Genomic DNA, 20734 nt, shown 5'->3' on the forward strand with positions numbered 1-20734 from the left:
CCTCACTATTCGCTCTAAACCACTCAGAAACCACCTATTCCAATCTGCTCTTGTGTATAATATTACACGTCTTTTAAATTCAGCTTTTAAATGTAATATATTTCGAAAGCATGGATATAATTATAGACAGTAATTTAAAAGATAAATTTTTTATTTTAAAAAATCTAATAAGAAAATCTTGAAGGGAATGAAAAAAACATTATTAGATTTTACAATCACTAGATTAAATGATTAAAAATTTCTTTCACATATTATTTTTTCCATATAAATAATACAATTGTTCGTTATTTGAAATTTTGAATGGAATGAAAATTTCGAACAGAGATTTTTATATATAGAATATTAAAATTCTGAAACTAATTATACTACCATATCTGATATAAATTATAAATTATGTATTGTAAAAAATTTGGAACAAGGTGATTATTTAAACTATCATGTTTCTGTAGAAAAAAATACGAATTATTGATACATTAAAAAGATTTATTTTAATAAGATTTCTGTTTGATTGTTTCAACGAAAAATGAAATAAATCCTATCGACAATAGTATTTTAATAGCTTTGGGATTATTTTTATCTTAAATGAAAGTTGAATTATATTTTGCGAAACTCGTACGTCCTTAATTAGATATAAGAGTCGTGCGATTCACGCGATTCCACCGCAACTAGCAATGCGTTTAGCATCAGGGTATATAGTAAAGCGTACGTCTTTGAAACGTGCGATGTATGTAGTCCGTATAAATTTCATCGACACTGATATATAGATCTGACAGGAGTCTCTTTGAGGATACACGGTATTTGTCTGGAATTTTGATATCATTGTTTGCGAAAATCATGATTTAATACACCGAATATAATGAGGTAATGCCGCGTTTCTCATTACGTTGCTTTTTACTGAACTATACGAAGAGAATAAAGATACGTGAAGATTTTGCGTGCCACTTAAGTAATTACACATAAAGAGTCATTATGTTTGTAATTAAATACTTTAAAATATATAATGCGTATTTTCGTATATATGATATTTATGTTTTCGTATTTTTTGATATAGGGAAACATGATAATTGTGAGGTTAATTTCGAAATAAACAGATGATATGTGTAATCGTTGATTATTATATAGATTATTGTAAATAAAATACATAAATGTAAGCAAATGAAAAATTAATTATAAAATAACATTTCATGCGTATGATGACATGTAGGTATAATGATGGGTATTGGAGAGTGATACGTTCCACTTTTTTAATTAGATAATATATTCCAATTATTTTTGTTCCATTATTGTTAATTAAACTGTACGATGAATTTTATGCGATGAGTTGAGCACACGAGATAAGAACGAAAGTCTAGGACGCAACTCTCGGAAAACTCCATTGAATTATTAACACTTATCGAGGAATCAAGGAGCCAAGACTACAATATAACAGCATTATATTCTCGTTATCGTGACATGATGCAAATTAATAAGATGACACTTGTCATGATGGCATTTGATTCTCGTTGTCTAACAGAAGTAGCCCTTGATTTTATTGAGATGTCAAAACATGAAAAAGTTATTCATACAGTCATATCAAAAATAGCATACTTTACATATGATAATATTTAATATGTATTGTTTCTATTATTGAAGACGTTTACAGGATAAATAACTTTGCAAAACTTTGCGTATCTCTAAAACTAGAAAAATATCACAATAATATTGAGATATAACAGAATAAGTTTCTTATCGTAATTAATTTACTTTTAATGAATCTATATATTTTTTTTATAAAAAAAAAAAATTTGATTATTTTGATAAAAAATATTTTTTTTCTGCGCTATTAGCGATGCTGGATATAAAACATTCTTTATGCGAAAAATAAAGTTAGTGTTTTTCAAGGATGAATATCGATACACGTAACATCTCGCGAAAATTTATTTTTTGCGAAAGAGAATGTTACGTTATCTGAGACAAAAATACTTTGACCTCGGGTCGAAAGAATTTTTGGACGACACGAGCATGTCTCTGTGCGCGCAGAGAGCTGCAGATTAAAGTGGAATAAAGTTGCATCGTCGTATTCACTCTGTCGCATGCTACTCCATGTTGTCGGACGGAGTACGTTGTCGGGTGGCACTCTTAGATAAATAAGGACACGAAATTGAAACCCCTGAGCACCCGAGGCATCATTATTGAGTCTCGAAACAACCTGATGTAACACGACGCGTCAACTAGGGACTGTTCAATGACACCGTTAATTGTAACCAAAGTTTGTAGTCCGTATATATGACTTTCCGGCACGAATGCACGCGCGTGATCCGCACAGCGAATGGAACTGTACCGGCAAACAGCACTCTCGTATATGAAATTAGGGAAGTGAATTAATTAAACGCGTTTTAATTCGACGATTTAACAAATGCGTTATCCTCTGAAAACTTTATTGCCCTCTTTTGTCATTTGTGATCTAGTTGGTAATTTATTTATTTTATAAGATTAATATTCATTGCAAGATTAATATCTATTTCGCGAAATTTAGAAATTTTATAACAATCTGTACGAATTTAAAAAATTATACATACGTAATCTAAGGTTCAGTTTAAGCGTGTTGTCTGAAGTATAGGTATACGACGATAGATGTACGACGATACACTAACGAGGATCATCAGCGAGTCGCTACATCGTCATGCATAAACACGGTTTTGATTTCAACGGTCTTCGTTCAGCGTGCCGTGAAAATTTCCGCCCGTTTCCCTTCCGTATCTATCCTTTGCTATGATCTCGTAGGTGCTCTCGTTAGGTGTGTCAATAATACACGGGCGGGCCACATCGAGCATCCCATGGTAAGACTCACTCACTCGAGATGCAACTTGCAACTCATACTCCGAATACACTTTTCTGCCATCCATTTATTTTTACCTTTCTTCTTTCTCTCGCTCTCTCCTCCGTCGCATTCTCTTTCGCTCCCTCTCATTTTCTCCCCGCTTCCTCTTACTCACGAGTTTTTCCTTTTAGCGCGTTTCCACAGTTTCCTACCCGACGCCGAGCTTTGCGCTTCTCTTATTCTCCTACCCTGCATAGCGCTGCTTTGCATAATTTCTATCGCTGCAGATAGAGAGACCGGAGGTACATACCTTACCGCATGCTCGTAGGCTCCTCATATACATATTGGATGTATGCGTGCTTACATGTGGACGCATTAATGTGAAGCATGAGAGGAAAGTGAGTCAGGAGAAGAGACAAGGGGAGGTGGAGAAAGGAGGGATGGAGGAAAAGGCAAGCGAGAGGCATGAGAATGTATTGTCAATTTTTACTTACTTCGTTACGCCATTATACGCCACATATGCTGTCATTGTAGACACAATGCATCTTATCTTATCGCATCGTGAAATTTATAGATTGATAAAAATGGAAAAGCTCGACGATAAGTCCGACGCGACTCGTACGAGGAGATGTAATGGGAAAAAATGCATTATTCCTGCTATTCTAACGGCGATTTTAATGCATTAAGCTATATATTCTCGCGCGAATGTTCCGTATTTAAATTTTATTACACGTAAGTACAATGGGAGGGATTCTCCCTACTTCTCGCCGCGTGGCAAATTTGCGAAGTTGGAGGGAATTTCTTCTTGACAGTCGGAGCACGACATTCGGTTCGTTTCGCCGACGTGATGGTGGGGATTTTGAAGTTTCAGATGAATCCACTATCTCGGCGCTGAGGTGGAAATACGTCTTCCGTTTTAGTCCTCTTCCCCCCCAAAAAGACGATTTTCCTCGGAAACACGTCAGTCCTCGGTATTCGAGCTCTAAATAATGTCGGGACGTGAGTAACCTACTGAAAATGGTGGCTTTATACGGACGGTCCTTCGTCTGATCGTTCTTGCTCCACCCTTCGTCTCTTTTCTTCTACTTGTCGTCTACGTCTTCTTTCCGCTCTCTCCTTCCGTTATCTCCTCTCGATCTACTTGGTGCCCGCAACCCTACAAATTGCCGACAATCCCATATCTGTCGGATCTTTACTTTCATGCGGTATTGGCCTCTATTGTCGAGCCGTCATGCTATTGCTAATTCCTCGCGTGTGTACACACGCGTGTCCATGTGTCTGTGCAAAATTTCGACGTTACGTGATATAAATCAAAAGAACGAGATATTTCAGCGGCGGCTCGTTGATTTATGGAATGGCAGAAGTTGTATCATCGAAATCTTCGGGGCGAAGAATTATCGTCGCTTCTTGATTTATTGGCCTAATTTGTAAAGAATTTTCCATTCAAAACTTTTTTACTTTTCAAAGAGAATACCGATGATTCATGACTATTGGGGGAAGCGTTGTGCTGAATATGCTACATCGCTTAAATTAAAGCAAGTTGCAAGTAATTTAGAATGACATGTACATTTTGAGATTCTAATTATCGATCCTCTCAGTTTCGAAGACTCAGGTCATTTGGTCAATTGCTAAAAATTACATAATTTAAATATAGATGAAATAAGCTTGCGAGGATGTATATATCTTCATAAAGTTTGTCATATTTTTATAATAAACTTGTTAGAGAGAGAGAGAGAGAAAGAGAGAGAATAATTCATTTCCACGATCATTAAAATTTATTTTGTGCGAGATATATAATATCTTTAAAGTTTAATAATTCTACAAAACTAAAACAAGATTAGCGCTCACAATATATAATTAAGGATGGATATGTTAATTAATGAACAGCGAGGTATTTTCCAGGAAAATATTGCAATCGACTCGTTGCCGATAAATTACGGTGGCTATATTGGTCGGAGCGCCGTCGCTAATGATGAGTGAGCGGTAATAATTCTAGAATATTATACCGGACAATCGATAACGAACGATATTTCAATACGCTTACCGTTTCACTTATATTGCCGCGTCGAATGATCAGTGCCTTACCTGCATGTCGTTAATGCTATTATACGCGTTTTTTGCATTTTGTAATTGCATTGCAATGTTAGAATGATTTTCTGGCGTCAGTGACGTACGCGTCGATATAATCCGGCGATTAATTGGGCGGACTAAATCTTGTTTGGCCAATTAGAGAAACTGTACTGGCGATTTATCGTAGTCGGTTAATTTCGTGTTTGCGAATGAGTTGTTGCACCTCAAGTTCTTAATTACGGTGCGATCGATAGACTAGCGAGAGAAGCAATGTATTCCGTTAAAATGTATTGTTGCAATCAGTCAAGTATGAACGCGATAATGCAACGATAATTTAATAACTAACGAATGCGTAATTTCGCTGAAGTTAATGACAATTGACGAAGAAAAGTTAATTCCATAGGAATCATTAAAAGCTGGCAAAGATTTGAATAATTCATTATATGCGCGTTTCATGAAATTATTTTACAAATTTAGCGAAAATTTTGTTTGATGTTTAGCATGCTTTTGTAATTGAAATCCAGTTGTATAAAATATAGATTCTAGATACAGAATGAAATAAATACTGAAATAAATAAATTATTTCAAGGTTCTTTTAGACGATTTATAAGAGTGATAAAATTCTGTTTTTCTTTAATAGACAATTTTTTAGATATATTATATGTATATCTTTCTCTCTAAAATAAAATATTATATAAGATAAAATTCTTGTACAGGAACAAAATTTATTCATAAATTGGGACACTCTAACTAAATTTATGTACATTGGTAATTTCTTCTTACGTACATTCCGCATGCATACACGCGTATCATGCAATTTTAGGTCTAATTATAATGAAACGAATGTGCAGTTGCTTTTAGCTCGTTCACGCACTCGCATCATCACGGTGAATTTAACCAGCCGCCTCTTATCCCGATTTGTTGTTTAATACGCGCGTCCACACCGCCGGCAATGGTAGAAACCGGAGCGGTGGCTCCACCCTTCCGTGACCGAGCCACCCCCGACACGAGGGTGAATAATTTTAACGAAGTGCACTCGAGCTGCAGCGGCACGTCAGTCATGTTCCGCGGTACGTCTAACATCCGTATGCTCGGCGATCAAATGGGTTAATGTTTTGAGAGTTCGTGAGTATCTCGAAAAAAGGCTAATCACATTGATAGAGGAATTTTATGCAAATGGAATTCAGCGGTTTACGCTTGTAGAATTTGATAGAGCTGAATAAAAAGATGGATTATTAAAATTAGGGGAAAGAGATACACACCAAATCCTGTCTTACAAATCGATCAACGAATATATCCTATTTTATTTTTAAGCATTCTCTATAGCTTTTAGTCTATAATATAGTTTAGAATAAGAATTTATATTTACTAGATATTTATTGAAGACTGCTTTATTTTTATTAGATCACAGTTGTATTTTTTTTTTTTTTTTTTTTTTTTTTTTTTTTTTTTTTAATAGGAGGATGTCGTCTTTTTTAAAAAGCGAGGAATATCGAGGTTTGAGAAATTGATTTTTAAAATTGACTGTACATAAATAAAAATAATAATGAAAGATATAAAGAAAAAAGTGTGTGTGTTTACTCATTGCATTAAAAAATTAGATAAATTAATAATCTAGAAGGAAATACGCGATGCTTGAAACGCTCTCTATATACCTTTTACTGTACGCATTCATATAGTCGTGTAACGTTGTTATCGTGCTCTGGTAGAAAAAAGCACCTGCAAGGAGTTTCCATATAAACTCGCTATCGGAGGGTACTTCCTGGCGATTAAACTTTGTCGGAACATAATGGTTGACTGAATCGCATTGAAAAAAAAAAAAAATAAATAAATAAAGCCGGAGCGAAAGAAAAAGAGGAGTGAGAGCGAACCTCTCTCTCTCTCTCTCTCTTTCTCTCTCAGATTGCACGTGGCTGGCAAGAATTTATCGATGAGTCGAGATTAAGGCTTGCCGCAAATGGAAGCGAAATAAAAAATTCCTCGACCGGCGTGCATCGATCGACGATGAATCGAAAGAGCGATCGGGCGTGTCATACGAACGACGTCGCTGTTAATTGTTACTTGTCGATGTGTGCAATGAGTATAGTCAACTGCTGTAAGATTTATATTCACGTGCTATCTCGGTATATCGACGACGCGAAAGCCGATTTCGAGAGTAGTAAGCCCGTCTGACCAAGTAGGTCTGTGATCCTTAGGATGTTCAGCTAGGATTAGCTCTCTCCCAACGTTCTTGTCTTCATCCCCGGATTTTGTGTAAAATATTTAGCGTCCTCCGTTCATCTTGCTACATATTGTCTTAAAAGGAACGACTCAAAGAGCACAACAATGTCCTAAGCTATTGCCTTTTTTTAAATTAAATAAAATGTATTATATACAAATTTTATTTATTTGTTTCAACAAATTTTTTCAAGATTAATTTCCTCGTATTTTTAAAAAGAAAATGCTTTGTAATCTTTACTTGTTATTGTTTATAAGATATATTGATAACGAAGAGAATTTATACATTGACAGATATATATTTCAAGAAATTCGCCCGATTCGTGTGAAAATGGATTTTCCTTTACAAGAAGGATTTTCATACTGCAATGCAACTTTAATTAAGACGATGATTGAAGTTTTTACCTAGTATGCCATATTTAATATCGGCCCTAACGCCGAGTGCCGATTTATATGCATAGAGAATTCATCCCATCAAACGGGATGTTTGCAGACGATAAGCATTAAAAGACTTTCATCGTTGGCTCAGAGATAGCGATTTTAATAAACTTTGTTACACTTGGGAACGTGAGGTCGTTGCTTTCAAAATGAACTTCCAAAGAACACAACTTTCAAGTTTGTAGTCAAAGATTCGCTTTCCGTTACTGTGAATGAGTATAAGCGCGAAACATGCATATAAAACGGCGATAAATATTTAAATATTTGCAATAAAAAAGCACAATCGTATTATCGACATATAATATTTTCCTAAAAATTATCTCTTAGTATTGTATTAATCAAGTGAATTATAAATTTTTTATTTTATTTAAATAAAAGTTCACGATAAATATATTATTATAAATATACATAACTTGACATTAAATATTATAAATGGTTTAAAAATATTTTCTTTATCATTGAAACCTCGGTGATTTTAAAGATAAAATCTTTTCAAAATGAGATCTCTGGGAAGTATTACGAATTACTTTCAACATTAATTATATGAAAGAAAAATTGAATCCTACATCTGTTTATATCTGCCGTGGAGGAAACTGCAATCCATTAATGATGCGAATTTTGCTTGCGGCATCGAGAAGGATGACGCTCGAAAAGCTGAGTTTTTTTGAATAGAGCCTTTTTCTGTACGATCGCGGTTGCTCGTTCAACGCTCTTTTAGACACCAGCACTAATTTGCTGAATGAAAAACTAGCGTGTTATTAAGCTTCGTCGCTTAATTGGGTTAATGAGGCGATGGACTCGCCGCAACGAAATGACATCCCGCATTATTTCAGGAGCCGGCGTGTCAGAAAATTCATTAGGAAAATCCTCCGCGGCGCTGTCGAAGTTTAGCTACTTGAAGAAATTGCATGGGCAAACATAAACAAGAAGACGTATTATCCATGATAAATAAGAAATAAATTTTTAACTCGAGAAAATTTAAATTAAAGATTTTTTTATTTTCTGAATATTTTAGAAGATGTCGCTGATATTTTAAATTGTCTTAATATAGGTGAACAGAGAGTTATAATTTAGTTCTAATGATTCATATAAGGTATTTATACGAACACATAAGATAAATGTCATCGAAACGCTCGCGTTATTTTATTTTATTATTATTAAGAAAGGATACATATAAATTTTTTTTCATAAGTTTTACAATTCTTCTAGAACTTAAAATTCATATAATTTTGTTTGCACATATATGGCTTACACATACGCGGATATTGCGGAATTGCTGAAATACATTTCGCTGGATATGTTATACATACGTCACACTTAACACACACATACAGATTCATACACAGTTGCAAAGTCGATATTTCAGAGTTGACGCCTAAACACGGTTAAAAGGACGCTTTGCACTTCGGCGCTTTACCGCAGGAACAGTTCGAAATGTTCCAAATTTACGATTTCCTGGTTATCTGGAAGCGATCGGTTCGAAGTACGAACCGCGGCGACGATAAATCAGCATTGTGCATAGCATTGAATGCATAATGTCAGTTTACGTGAAAGTAGAATGACTTTCGAAGAACATTACACGTATTGATCAAAACATTACATTGTTGTCAATATTATTTGCTTTGATATTGCGATCACAAATTAAACAGATATAAAACGTCGGATGTCGAGCGCGTTTGTTTTACAAAATTTCTTTAAATAAATTTTTTCCGTTAATTTGTTATATATTAAATTAGAACAACATACACGCATACGTATTTATTTATGAAAATATGTATTATGTATTTGAAGAGAGACAGAGAGAGGGCTCCTCGATTTTCAAATATTACAAACTTGTGTAACGGGCATAATTGGAATACTTGATTAACGTTATTTTATGATACTAAAGGGAACATAATATTGTATAGCAAGAGGCTATAATATAATATTGATACTTGATACGAGTCATTAATGTAGTATATAAATATTGATATAAAAATATAATATTGGAGATAGCCCAAATGCTCTTCTTGATCTTTAGCCGCTTTCAAATTTTTTTTATTAATTGAGTTTTTTTCATATATTTCTCAGCTTGTTGCACGATAAGATTTGTTTAGGTTATTGACCCTTAAATCTGCATCAAAACAGTTTATTGAATAATCAAACGTGCTTATGTCTCGCGTCTCGAATATTGAAAACGAAAACAAAGGATTTACATGATGCATGCACGCGGATACATAAAAAAGGTTCTCGGGACAGAAGAGAAGAATTAGATAAATCTTCGTGCTTGTAGAGAGGACATCACAGTGATCCATATAGCGGAATGACGTTCTCGGATGCGGCATCGTTTCTTGTTGTAATGCCGTCGGTTCTATGCAGAACGTCGCTATCTTGAATTAGTTTATCCATATGGATTGCGATTGTCGGGTCGTATCGGCGCGGGTCTCATAGATCACCAGGATTGCTTTCCCATTGTGTTCTTCATTCTCTCCATTTTGCATCTCAATGCTTCAACCGTTCCGTTTTCAGTCATTCTGCCACAACCATCTCCGAGCCGTTCCTTATTAAATTACCCTACATCTGGCGAACGGGCGATCCCTTTCGCAATATCTGTACTCATAAAGAGAATATTATACCAGTATTATAGAGACTAACATTGTATTGTATCACTATCGTGTAAAATATAAGTGGGGAATAGCATTCCATTATGACTTGTGCAAAAGCACCGCGAAGCGAATATTACATTTGCATTAATGTCAACTCGAAATTTTAATAGAAAGCGAAATACACTTACATTGTCGTACGATTACATTGGTACAATACAGTATTTTGACTGGAAGGAAATTTAATTAATTTTGCGCAGTCACTTATTCTTATTATTTTGAGAGACTATAATGAAATTTTAATATAATAGGCTTAATCTAGATATTACAAGGATTTTGTTCACTTTTTTTAACATTAAATTTTAAGATATATATATATATATATATATATATATATATATATATGTATATGTGAGAATTTTCAGCTCGGAAAATATCAGCAACGATCGCCCGCAAAGAGATAGTACAGAAAAAATCTTTTCTTTTTTTGATGCGCGATGAATACTTTAGCGCCATCATTCGCGCGATATTATTCGTATTCACTAACAGCCACGCCATTTGATTAATTACAAGTCATAAAGCGCAGTATTTGTCATTTGTCGTACGCTAAATTGCAACGGCAAATCTTTGTTATTCGATGAGAGAAAGAAAGAGAAAGAGAGAGAGAGAGAGAGAGAGAGAGAGAGAGAGAGAGAGAGAGAGAGAGAGAGAGAGAGAGAGCCGAATTTCGTAGCGAGAGGGAAAAAAAATCACGGGCGACGTATAATAACTCGCTGGTCTTCTCTGTCACTTTTCTTTTCTCTCTTTTTTTTAACTTTGATTAACGGTGCGCGAATATGATCGCGGGCGCGCAATTCCCAAACGGCAAGAAATGGATTTACATCGCGCGGCAATCCATTTTCGATAGCTCGATCGAAAACGTATGGCTGCGAGTATTTCCAATGTACAATGTAATATCGAAGCTGGCGAACGATTGATTTTTCGATACACGCGTACACAGATACGTATACGGGTCTTTTAGGCGAGTCAGCACTCTACGCGCCAACAAAAATGCTTTAATCGAAAATTTATCGCTCATGCGAATCTAGTAATAATTCATAATCTTCTCGTACGCTTGGAGTATCACTTCGTAATTGAATACATTACACTCCGATAGATTTTATCCCATTTCTGTCAACGCTATTTACGGGGAAGAGAGAGAGAGAGAAGAGGGTACTGTGATGTGTGTGTACGATGCTGTACGATAATATTTTCACTAAAAGACAAAAAGACTAAAAGACCATTAACTGAATTGTTCTCTGATATGACGAACAATAATTTCACGGCGATTTCGATATACATCCGCGTCCGAGAATTTCTCTCTTGGCGCGACAGCGACGTTTATAGCCTCGCGAATAGTCGTAGCTATCGTTATGTAACTTTGGAGACCGGATATATTCCGTCGGCTGCGATTTACGAGCGATGAACACGTCATGGATCCCGGACGGTATCGTCTCGCGAGCGGCCGAAACGCTTAGTAGGGAGTAGATGTACAAATCGTCGCCTGGTATCGTGGGACAATTCATTTTCCGTCGATTTATCCGAAAAGCCGTTGATACCGAAGACTCGCGATGGGACGAAACGCGAAAGGGAGCAAGAAAGAGAGAGAGAGAGAAAGACACGATGAAGGGATGGGGGCGCGCAATTGATTTCTTTCCCACCGTCAACCCCGTATGCCCCAGCTCGCCAAGCGTTACACGATCCATAACCCGCACGGCTCGGCCAGAAACGAGCCGGATGAGAGTGCCGTAAATTCCGCGAGCGCTCTAAATTAAGCCGCGTCTCGTCGTTACTAAAGAGAGGTATACGAGGTTGTAAAACGGTGGAAAACCGGCGCTGATTTTATTGTCAGTCCGATCGCTCTCCCTCAACTTAGGCGTTACTCTTTTTCTTCTCTACAAATGTATCTACCTACTTTCGTCTTTCATGGCCTGTTAAATGCAATTTGATGCAACATGGAAATCTCCATCACGCGTTTAAAAACATGGGGATAAAATTGCATTAGTGTGAAAAAGAAATAGTACGCTTTTATAAAAATTTAGTTATGATAAACTGAATTACGTGTCATTTTCCAATGTATGATATTTCTACGTAATTTAACCAAAATTTTCTCTTATTTCGTATTAGCTTCATGTTTAAAATGCAACGTTGCAAATCGTTTCAATTTATCACTTCAGCTTTATCAAGCATCATATATATATATATATATATATACATATTCAGAGATTCCATTGTATCTCCGAATATCGAAACTCTGTGAATCTCTTTTTTCGTCTGTAGCAAACAATATAATTATATATATATATATATATTTTTTTTTTAGAGATTAATTTTTTTACTAATTACTAAAAAAATTACTAAATTACTAAAAAAAAGATTTCTTTAAAGATTTAATAATAATGTATTGAATATATAAAAGAATACAAAGGATTTCTATTGATGTAACGAATATCTAAAATATTAAGTCGAAATCCAGAGATCGGATCTAATTTATCAACAATCTATCTCAACATTTGCTCTAAGTAAAATCGATCAAAAATTGTTAAAGAAACTATAATTAAAATTTAGACTGGCAAATATGTGGAGGATGCATCCGGTATATATGTATATACAGAAATTCAATACTACCTCTGGATATTGAAACTCCGCGATTTTCTCTCTGCGACGCGACAAAATGCCGCTCTCGTTCTCTCTTCATATCGCATGAGTCTCTATCCAATCGTCTGCCTCTCATTCTCGTTGATTCACCCAATGGGAAAGGAAATAGACAGCCGGTCCAGCTGATACAGTTCCGCACCGGGTGCATAATAGTCTAGTTAGTTGGTGCAGTCGGTACCAGATTCGATTAGCCTCGTTGCAGTTGCACGAGCTGCGTGGCAGCTTTAAACGATAAAGCGATACGTTTGAACTGCGCTGCATTACGTTCTTCTTGTTTGTATGGGGGAAGAGATGTGCAACCTAGAAAATATTTCATAAACACATTTACGAAATAATTATCTTATATAGCTTATATAGCTTGTTCTGAACACATCACGCAGAATATTATTTATTATTATATTATATTTCTAACACGTCTATTAATCCTTGTTGCTTCCATTAAAACTTGTTATTAACAAGAATAATATATTTGAAAAATGTCAATAAAAAAAAGATATCGCTATTATGTATTCTGCGAGAGATATCCTTTCATTTCTATTCTTATCGATGGGGAGAAAAAGAACGAATTCGGGAAAAATATGTGTTTTATGAATATTTTAATGCATTATTAGTTTAATAAAATTTTGTCACACACGTAGTAATCATACTTTTTTTTTTTTTTTTATTTCGATTGTAATTTCCGATCATTTTTCGCAGTCAATTATACTTTATTGCAGACGAATGAATTATATCGCGGTTTTTCTAAATTGCACATACTAAGAATATATGGTACATATAGATCTCTAACGAGAATATTTCAATATTTAATTTAGCTATTTAAATTTAATTAATTTCGGCACAAGAAAAATCTACCAAGCGATTTTAAAACGTAGCTCTTTCGAATGTCGATAAAGGTTCCGCGATGCCAATAAATTATTACGTCGGCTAGCAATATGTCACATACTGCCAGGTAATTTAACGTCTCACAGTGGATGTAATACATTTTTCTCCATTTTTCGATGTGTGTCGACCGTCTATATCGCCTGCCGTTAATCCGCTATGCAGACATCGCTTTTCCATTCGACGCAAACTTGTATGAATCGCTCGCAATCCGTTGATCGTTACAACTCGTATCGCATGTAAAAGTCGGAGTTACAACTTTCACGCAAAAGTCGGTCGAAAAAACGACACTACCGAATAAGGAAGACGTTCATGGATCGCGCAAAAACTTTCGACACGTTTGCTTGGCCTCCTTCTATCGCGCGCCAATTTGTATCCTTCGTATAGATAACGGTCTGCCATTCGTTTCTGATTGTATACAGACTGGTGCACTTAGCGTTATCGTCTGTAACAGCGTTGAATTTTTTTTTTTTTTCTTTTCCTCGGAACAAGTCCATTTCGCGTTCTCCGTCTCGTGTTTATCAGAATTTTTAATTTTGTCGAGTCATATTTTGTCGGCAACTAGGTATATGTATTTTTTAAATTGCTTTATACAAACGCGCGTTAGATGCGTTTGAAAATGTGATAATTTAACAGTGATTACGAGTCATTCATATTTTTCTTATATATTATTCTTTTCTATTTTTTTCACATTGATAAGAATGGAGATGGAAAGATGTTTCTTGCCACAATATAATGCTGATATTCTCTTTCTTTTCTTTTCTTTAATTGCACGTAGAACATAGTACGCTTTATAAAAAACTATGTTTATTCTATGAGAAAGAAATACTGTTGACGTCAGAGTATACTTTGTTGTTTGTTTATTTAGTAACTTATCCGAACTTATTCTTACACAAGCTCGAAAATGGAAAACAGAAGTATCGCGTTAACGTTGCTCAATCATTATTATTTTTGCTTTCGAATTATACGGAAGGATCGATCTAGTTTTACAAAAGATATTTCAATCATCTCGACGTTGATCATACATACGATCTAAGATCACGTAGTTTGTTTTCCGAAGGTACATTGAACGTGCGAGAGAAAGGATGGTTAAATTGATTCGCTGCTTGATCCGGATTGATGGATGCGGCGGCTTATTATTGGTTCCATTATATCCGCTTTCTCAAACCGCGTCCGATCACTGTCGGACAAGTTGTTCGATTGACCTGTCCTTTTATCGTATAACGAAACCGATCATCTATTATATAAGTATATCGTTATCACTAATCGGGGCTATATACACGCATACATATGCTTATTGTTAGTTGAATTGGTATCTCCGGGGCTTTTGGTCAAATGTTAACGAAGGCAGGCCTCTATGGAATTTATTGTTACGTGAATGATCACGTGAGAATTATCTGAACTTCAGATAATATTTGCGTATGTATGTAATGTTTGCGTGTATTGATTGTAATTTGTCTTTATAATATAATAATATATAAAAAATGGAATATATGTGAATATTTGCACTATATACTTCGAATAAAGGAGCCCGAAAAAGGAGCTTTCGAAAATTTTAAGCAACTGAATATTATAAAAGAATTGAATGTAATGATTAATTCTATTTTAATCGGTTATATTTTTTTATTTGTAGTTACTTACGAGATTGATGAAATGTTTCGGAACTTTTATAAAATTCTTAGTAACAATAAGAAGAAAAAGAATAAAGCAGACAAAAATAAAAACAAATTTTTATAAATTGTATATATATTGCCAAAGAATACAAAAAATAATATATTTTATTTGTCTAATAATATGTTTTTATTATTAAATAACTTTTCGCGAATCGTTTTCTCTTTTAAAATTACATATAATAAAAGAACATTTCTTTTTGTTTATTGTACATATATAGTTGTCTCTACTTTCCTCGGAAGTTTCGATAGAATACATTTTAGAACGTGTTTGAACGGTCTTTGTCACGTCTTAGTTTAAGAAGAGGGGCATCAGAGCGCGAGAAGTTACCCTAATACGACGAAGTAGTCCTTCGAGGCATACGGTTATGCTGATAATAGGCGAGGTAGGCGAGGTAGGTCAGCAAAGAAGCGATAAAACTTCCTCGAGAGTTTCTCTTCTTTTCTGCCTTTTTGTGACACAACAATGTCGTTCAAGCCTCCTTTATGGGCGACTACGCTCCTCGTCACGGGTAGTAAATGACTTGATCTATCAGCCGATCGGTTACATCTTACGATGTGACTCGCTTCAGGAAAGTTGACATCGATCAAGTATTATAAAGAATCGACAGGCGACATCCGCGGCACAATCGAGGCAAAGATACGGCTTCCCGTCGCGCATTTGCTCTCGTTAATATACTTTAAAAATATGGTTGATACGTAAAACACGCCAAGTCGCCGCAACAAGTTTTCCTTGCGTGATACGCGAGTGAACAGTTCCGCTCTTGCATCGACCCTTCCTTTAGAACAATCGCGCGCGATCTCGTAATTAACTAGTGCCTTTAATGCATTGGACAGCAAATAATTTGATTTATTATTTCTTTATGATGTTTGTATCGAGCAAACCAAATTTAATACCGATGCATTATATTAATTTAGTACAAATCGCGTTTACGAATTTTATCTACGAGAATTTTTTATACTCATTTTCGTAATGATTTAAAAAACATTCATTTTTTGTGGTGTTTGCATTTTTTTTAAGCGCTTCTGCTTCTCGCAGTAATAATAATTTAGATAATCCATTATTTGATTTGTACTTTATAACGTGACATTATGTTATCATACAATCATGTGTTATGAGAATATCTAAATTGATTTCTAAATTAAAAAATAAACATTACAAAAATAAATTAAAAATAGCATATCTAAGAATAGGAACGGACAACTAAATAATTTTAGCGCGAGAATTAACTGTGGTCGATAGCTGTGATTACGTGAAATCGATAGATGGAAGAGGGAATGTCAGTCGCAAATTCACGACAGGAATGTCAATAAACAAATAATCCGTAAGCGGATACGGCAGAGTTACGATTTTATTTTACGATAGAATATTTCATCCCTCTCGGCTCCATAACTGTCTGTAATTTTCCTGAATAATCCATTTTACGATCAAAACCTGCATTATAACGATGGATCAAAAGTTGCAAACACTCGCGTATTATCCGTATTCTAATTTCTTAACGACACGGAATCGAGCGTGAAAAGTAGGCTAATTGCGGAGTCATTTTGGTTCTTATTTCAAGTGAGATTTATATTCGCTCGTAAAAGAGCGTCCCTCTGGAATCTAGTTTCTCTATCCATACTGTCTTTTTTCATTTCACGCAAAATGCGTCGTGAAACTTGTAACTATTGATCATCTATCATCGTTCGCGAGCGATGCCGTTTTGTCATATTTTATGAAATATTTGTATATCTTTTCTCGATAATTTTTTTAGATTATTTTTAAGTAACGCCTTGTTGTAAGCCTCTAAGTACATTATCAAACTGTGAAACTCGTATAGAAAGTGAAATTTCTATTTCTTTATGAAATTGCCTCTTTGAATTTATTTTACATTTATTTTTTGCTCTCCCTCGAAATTTTACACTAAACGGTCATTTTTCAAATTATCGGCGTATGAAAGGTTTTACCGAAGAAATTTTCCATTTATTTATGTGAATCATTTTTGTTGATTTTTTTTTACAGTGTTTGAATAGTTTATTATCTTTACGTGATAATTAATTTAACAGCGTGATGGTGTATATTTCGTGTTAATTTTTCATTTAAAATAAAACTTTATTTTTGATTTGAAAAAATTTTTCTAGATTTAAAGGGAGTTTTTTTTTTGTAATAATAAATATATAGTTTTTTTTTCTCTTTCTCTTCCTTTCTTGATATATTAAATATTTTACTAATATGTCAGTAAAACTGACATATGTACAAAGTGTTAAAAAAAAAACATTCAATATTTATATGGTAGGACACACATATTGAGTAAAAAAAACTTAGTAAACATAGATCAAAAGCTCGTTTCTGAGATATAAACATTTTTGTATGTTAACATCATGATTGACTTATTGGCTTCTACGTGTCGCATGCGATGTTTACCTCAGTGTTTATAAACCGCGTTTTGAATCAATTTCTATACGTACTTCATAACAGAAGATTTCACCGGCACACAATCAGTCGGTCGTCATCAACCGGCGATTGCGGATCTTTGCGATTTGGCGATTACACAGGTATAAACTATCGTGCTGAAAATGTCAGCGTATTACTTTAGTGAAGAAATGGCAGATATGCATTTTATGTATGGTTGTCAAAGATAGATTATCTTCTTCTCACATCGCATGCGACACGTAAAAGCCAGTAAATCATTCATGATACAAAAATGTTTATATCTCAGAAACGGTTGAGTGGTGGTGTGTCCTATCTACCATATAAATATTGAATGAAATTTTTTTTGAACACTCTCTTTGCATATATATATATAATAAATTAATTTATATTGTTCTATAATTGATATATATGTATAATATTCGTAGAAACAAAAGTTTAATAAAACAAAATGTTTTAATTACTGCTGATTATTTTTCTGCTTTGGGTACTTAATGAGCTCCCATATCAAGCTGCCGAAATCATTTTGCTTTATCATGATCAAAATATTTTTTAATGTTACAATGTAAAACAGTCGCAAGATAATTAGTGCGCGAGATGAATTTTGGCTTTGGCGCAAGAGAGAGAGAGAGAGAGAGAGAGAGAGAGAGAGAGAGAGAGAGAGAGAGAGAGAGGGAGGGAGGGAGATCAACAAACCCTGCATTCTCTTTCTCTTGCAATGTTCAACATCATCACGAGGCATGCATTACAAAGGGGCACGTAATTTATTGTTAAAGGGGTGGACAAGGCGTACGATGCTTAGGGATGCTTGGACGAACGACGGTGGGAAAGGCTGGTGGCGATGGTGGTCCAGGTTGGGCGGATTGTTGGCGATGGCGGCAGCCATATCCTGTCTCGTTGCCCCGTTTCCGGGCGCCTCGGCCAATCCGGAAGCGAAGCGTCTCTACGATGACCTGCTGTCGAACTACAACCGCCTCATCCGCCCTGTTGGCAACAACAGCGATCGCCTCACTGTCAAAATGGGACTACGCCTCTCCCAGCTCATCGACGTCGTGAGTAGACCTCACTTAACCCATTATGCTGTCGCATGAATAGCGTTTATACTCTATATAGAGTAGGCTGCATCCTCCTCGTCCCCGATCCGGGGGATGCACGCCAAATATGTAGAGCAAGAGTACTTGCTTGTGAAATAGTCCAACGTGTTTCATCGATTGGCTTCAGTTACGAGAAATGATATCCTTTGCGTATGACTGTTTTATTAACAAAATCAATAAAGCGCAGGTAATACTGACGGTAATGGATTTGAGCGTACAAATTAGGAACATTTTTATTTTCGGTTTCTTTCTCTCGTTGTGTTTTCATATTTTTTTCCGCATCACTCGAAATTATGTCGTAAAAATACCGCACGCACGGATTGTGTATTTTGAATGGTGTTTTTCACGCGTTATTATCAAAAATATTTTCTCTAATGCATTATATCTAGACAGAAGACGATTTAGATAGACAATTTATAACGTCTAATTGCAAGATTATAAGTGATGTATATATAATTCCCCATGTCAAGTTTTGATAAAATATGCATGTGTTGCATGAATTTTCCTAACTCCATTCAATTTATATAATCTGGATTATACCGCGCCACTCAATTTACTCAATATTGATGTATGTGGATGATGCAAATACGAGACAATATAATGCACGAAGCTTCTTTGCTCAGCTGCTATATACGGGACATTTCGTTATAATTTAGAAATTTGAGCTATTTATAAAGCATTTAAATTTAAATAATTTTCATCATTTTAACTATACTCATAATATATATCATAGAAAATAGAATATTTCACAACCATTTACTCTTTGTAATTTTTAATATATATTTTCTCTTTTATTATATATTCCGATTATGATAAAGATAAATCATTGTGATACAGAACAGAGTATATTTTGCAACTAATTTAATATCAAATATTACATGTGATACAACACGGTTAATAATAGACCATAAGTGTCAAGTTTTATCAAGATTTTATTTTAAACGTGAGATATATATGAACAATTGATTTTTTCGAAGTCGCAAACATACATTCTTGCATCTTAATCAAATAATCAGCACGTGGTTTTTGTTTACGTGCGATATTTCGCCTTCATTCAAAAAGACATTCAAACGGTTGCAATACGGTACGGAATATGGATTATGTGCTAGATGTGTGACCGATAACGGGTGTCCACGTACTTGCGGCGATAAGTTGGATTCCGGGAGTTCCTCTACCGGAAACGGAACTAATTTACAAGCGAAGGGATCCGTGGCACTCGAGCTATTAATTGCCATAATCTGATCGTCAGCAATCAATCGCATCTCGACGAGGAACGCTCGAAACTAAACGTACACATAGGCGCGCGTGATACACACACATATATGCCCGAGTGCCGATCAATGTGTTAGAATTACGTTGATTGTGTCCCCTCCCCCGTATTGTCTCCCACAGTTATTACATTCGAGTTACATGCTCGCGACTCGATCTGAATTTAGGCAGTAATTGCCTCAATCATGGATCTCCATCCACTAATACGCGCTTCTGTCTAAACCATAATTAATTCGTTTTCGGCTGGGCGCTTACCGTCGTACATTATCGACGCAGAAATCATCGACTACGAATTCGATGCAGATAATGTTATCGAATCAAAACGTAATAAGCATTTGATTTCAAAAATAGAGATCTGCTATTGTTGCCGTTTAATGGACCGAATTGATTTCTTTTAAGTTTTTTCCATCATTTAACTCTCATGCTTAAATTTTATTCAAAAGAAATTAACCCGATTTTAGTACCTTATTTTATTACTATTTGACATAACGGAAATATTCTTTTGACATAATTATTATATTAATTTCTAAAATAAAGATACTTAATATTTGTAAAAAGAACATTTTTGAAGAAAGATGTGACTGTTAAATAATTATTTCATTTATATT

General features: G+C 35.0%; 1 protein-coding gene across 5 annotated transcripts in view; it reads left to right on the forward strand.

The window, feature by feature from the left end:
• Nachralpha1 (nicotinic acetylcholine receptor alpha1) overlaps window positions 1–20734 on the forward strand; it is a 257913-nt gene that overhangs the window by 48607 nt on the left and 188572 nt on the right. For 3 of the 5 annotated variants that reach the window (XM_070316415.1, XM_070316433.1, XM_070316408.1), the window contains one exon: window positions 18540–18815. The exons of 1 other annotated variant lie outside the window; for it this stretch is intronic. In XM_070316415.1, coding sequence (XP_070172516.1) covers window positions 18558–18815 — 258 coding nt within the window. In that variant the 5' untranslated portion in view covers window positions 18540–18557. Of the gene's footprint in view, window positions 1–17849; window positions 17889–18539; window positions 18816–20734 lie in introns of those variants that run through there. One more of the 5 variants, XM_070316424.1, reaches the window with a different exon arrangement.

The sequence above is a fragment of the Polyergus mexicanus genome, unplaced genomic scaffold (genome assembly GCF_030449975.1).
Source record: "Polyergus mexicanus isolate NDT 795.1 unplaced genomic scaffold, iyPolMexi1.0 SCAF_1, whole genome shotgun sequence".
In the NCBI taxonomy this organism is placed as follows: Eukaryota; Metazoa; Arthropoda; class Insecta; order Hymenoptera; family Formicidae; genus Polyergus; species Polyergus mexicanus.